The sequence below is a fragment of the Orycteropus afer genome, unplaced genomic scaffold, assembly GCF_000298275.1.
Source record: "Orycteropus afer afer isolate SDZICR_OR568_19922 unplaced genomic scaffold, OryAfe1.0 scaffold00744, whole genome shotgun sequence".
Lineage (NCBI taxonomy): Eukaryota > Metazoa > Chordata > Mammalia > Tubulidentata > Orycteropodidae > Orycteropus > Orycteropus afer.
In genome coordinates this window covers 613445-615682 of record NW_006922331.1, presented here as the reverse complement: position 1 = coordinate 615682, position 2238 = coordinate 613445, and the positions used below count along the sequence as shown (strand labels likewise).

At 56.8% G+C, this 2238-nt stretch overlaps 1 protein-coding gene across 1 annotated transcript in view; it reads left to right on the top strand.

Annotated features, from left to right (window-relative positions):
- LOC103211452 (BCR activator of RhoGEF and GTPase) overlaps positions 1-2238 on the top strand; it is a 75973-nt gene that overhangs the window by 27201 nt on the left and 46534 nt on the right. The window contains exons 9-10 of the mRNA XM_042783210.1: positions 531-635; positions 1675-1749. Of these exons, the coding sequence (XP_042639144.1) occupies positions 531-635; positions 1675-1749 (180 nt within the window). The remainder of the gene's footprint in view (positions 1-530; positions 636-1674; positions 1750-2238) is intronic.

Genomic DNA, 2238 nt, shown 5'->3' with positions numbered 1-2238 from the left:
CATACCTGACGTGGCTGGAACCCCTGCCCTCAGGCCTCCTGCCTCCCACCTGGGCAGCTGGCATCTGATGGAAGCACAGGATTGGCTTCCTGCGGCCTAGAGGCTGGTGCCCGTGGCCCTGCCTCTGCTCTGGCCCGGCGTTTTCTGTTACAGTGTGGGACATTTGGGGACCTTAATGCCATTTCCGCTGTGGTAGCACTTGCGCTGTGTTCATCGCAATGCCCAGAATAAGCCCTTCTTCTCCCTCAATGGGAGATGGGGCCCACGTTCACGGAGCAGGCTCAGAGCTGTGCTGGCCTCTGGGACACCTCCTAGGAGGATGCACCAGGTTGCCCTCTCCTGGAATGGCCTCTGTGTCCGGGAGCAGGTGACACAGGCTGGTCATGCTGGCTCCCTGCTCCCCTCGGCTGCTGCGGGGCTCCCCTGGGCCGTGCCCCACTCTGCAGGATGCTGAAGCTTGAGGAAGGGTCCCCGAGCATCCACAGCATGGTGTCGACAACCAGTCAGCGTGTCTCTGTCCCCCCCCTCAGGCTTCAAAAGCTTCTCCCTGACCTCAGTGGAGCTGCAGATGCTGACCAACTCGTGCGTCAAACTCCAGACTGTCCACAACATTCCGCTGACCATTAACAAGGAAGGTATGCTGCCCCCTGCAGGCGGGCGGGAGTCAGCAGGCCCGGGGTCCTCTCCCTCTGCTGTCCGAGCTGTTTGCACAACCTGTGGGCCTTGCGGGAGTGGGGGTGCACACTGCTGCCTGCTGCACTCTCTGGGAGGGGAGGAGGGGGCTGGGAGGGTGTTCTCTGGGAAGCCGGCGCCAGACATGGGGTCAGACACCGGTCCTGGTGACTTCTGTCCCTAGTACAAGGCCTGCACACCTCTTCAGGCTTTCTGGCCTCTACAGCTGGCCCCACCTCACCCGGCCCCGCTCTTGCCTGGCCTCAGCCTCCTCTCAAAAAGGCATTTTTTGGTTCCACACCTTCACACAGACTGTGTGTTCATTGTCACCATGCACACACTCCCAGAACACACAGAGCTGTACACTTATGCATGTACGGAAACACGTGCACGTGCTCCAGGTACACATAGGTGTATGCTTACGTATACGCACACACACACTCCAGCACACACAGCTGTGTGGTTATGCATACACAGGTACACACGTACATGCTCCTGGCACATAGAGCTGTATGCTTATGTGTGCACATGTACACACACACTCTCGGCACACATAACTGTACGCTTGTATGCACAAGCACACACTCTGGGTGTACGCACAGCTATATGATTGTACACACACATACATACGCAGTGCTCCCAAAACACTTACCGGTGTACACGTGTGCATGCATACATACACATACGCAAACTCCCCAGACACACACAGGTATATATAACCTTGGGCACACACACTCATCACCCAGTCACACACACAGGTACGCACTGTGCACAAACACATCCTCCGAGACCCACTTTGACCCCTGACCCCTCCTCTGCCCTCAGAGCCTCATTGCACTTAATCTCAATGACCTGTTTGCCTCTGTCGTGTCCCCCGCTAGATCCTACACTCTAAGGCAGAGCAGCGCTGGGCACATGGTGGCCGCACAGGCCCAGTAGTTGACTTACAAGCAAAGCTGGCCCCAAGGGGACAGCCACTCACCTCTCTGGTCTCTTACTCAGATGACGAGTCTCCTGGGCTCTATGGCTTCCTGAACGTCATCGTCCACTCGGCCACTGGATTTAAGCAGAGTTCCAGTAAGTGGCTGGTCTGGGACGAAGATCATGGGGAGTGAGTGGGTGCCCACCAGGGGAGAGCTAAACCCGGCAGCATCTGGGAACTAGGCCAGTTGTTCAGATTCCCAGCCGAAGCCTTGGACCTGCCTGCCGGTGCTGTGTGCACCAGCTGGACATGGAATTGTTCCCCGGGGTGGATGCTGCCCTTTGGCAGACGACTCAGACCCTGTGAGCAGGCCTGCTGCCCCCTGCAGGTGTGCCTCGTAATTTCAGGATAGGCCTTCGATGACCAGACCAGTTCCAGGCATATGGACCCCATTCAGGACGTGTGGGTCAGAGCACAGCTGTGCTTCCCAGCATTTCCTTTCTGCCTGGAGACTTTTCCCTAACTTTTCACAGTAGTGGGCCCATAACAGTGTTTGTCCTTCTGTGACTGACTGACTTCACTCAGCATACAGTTCTCCATGTCACTGCACGTTATGAGGTGTTCACAGATTCTTCATTACTCTG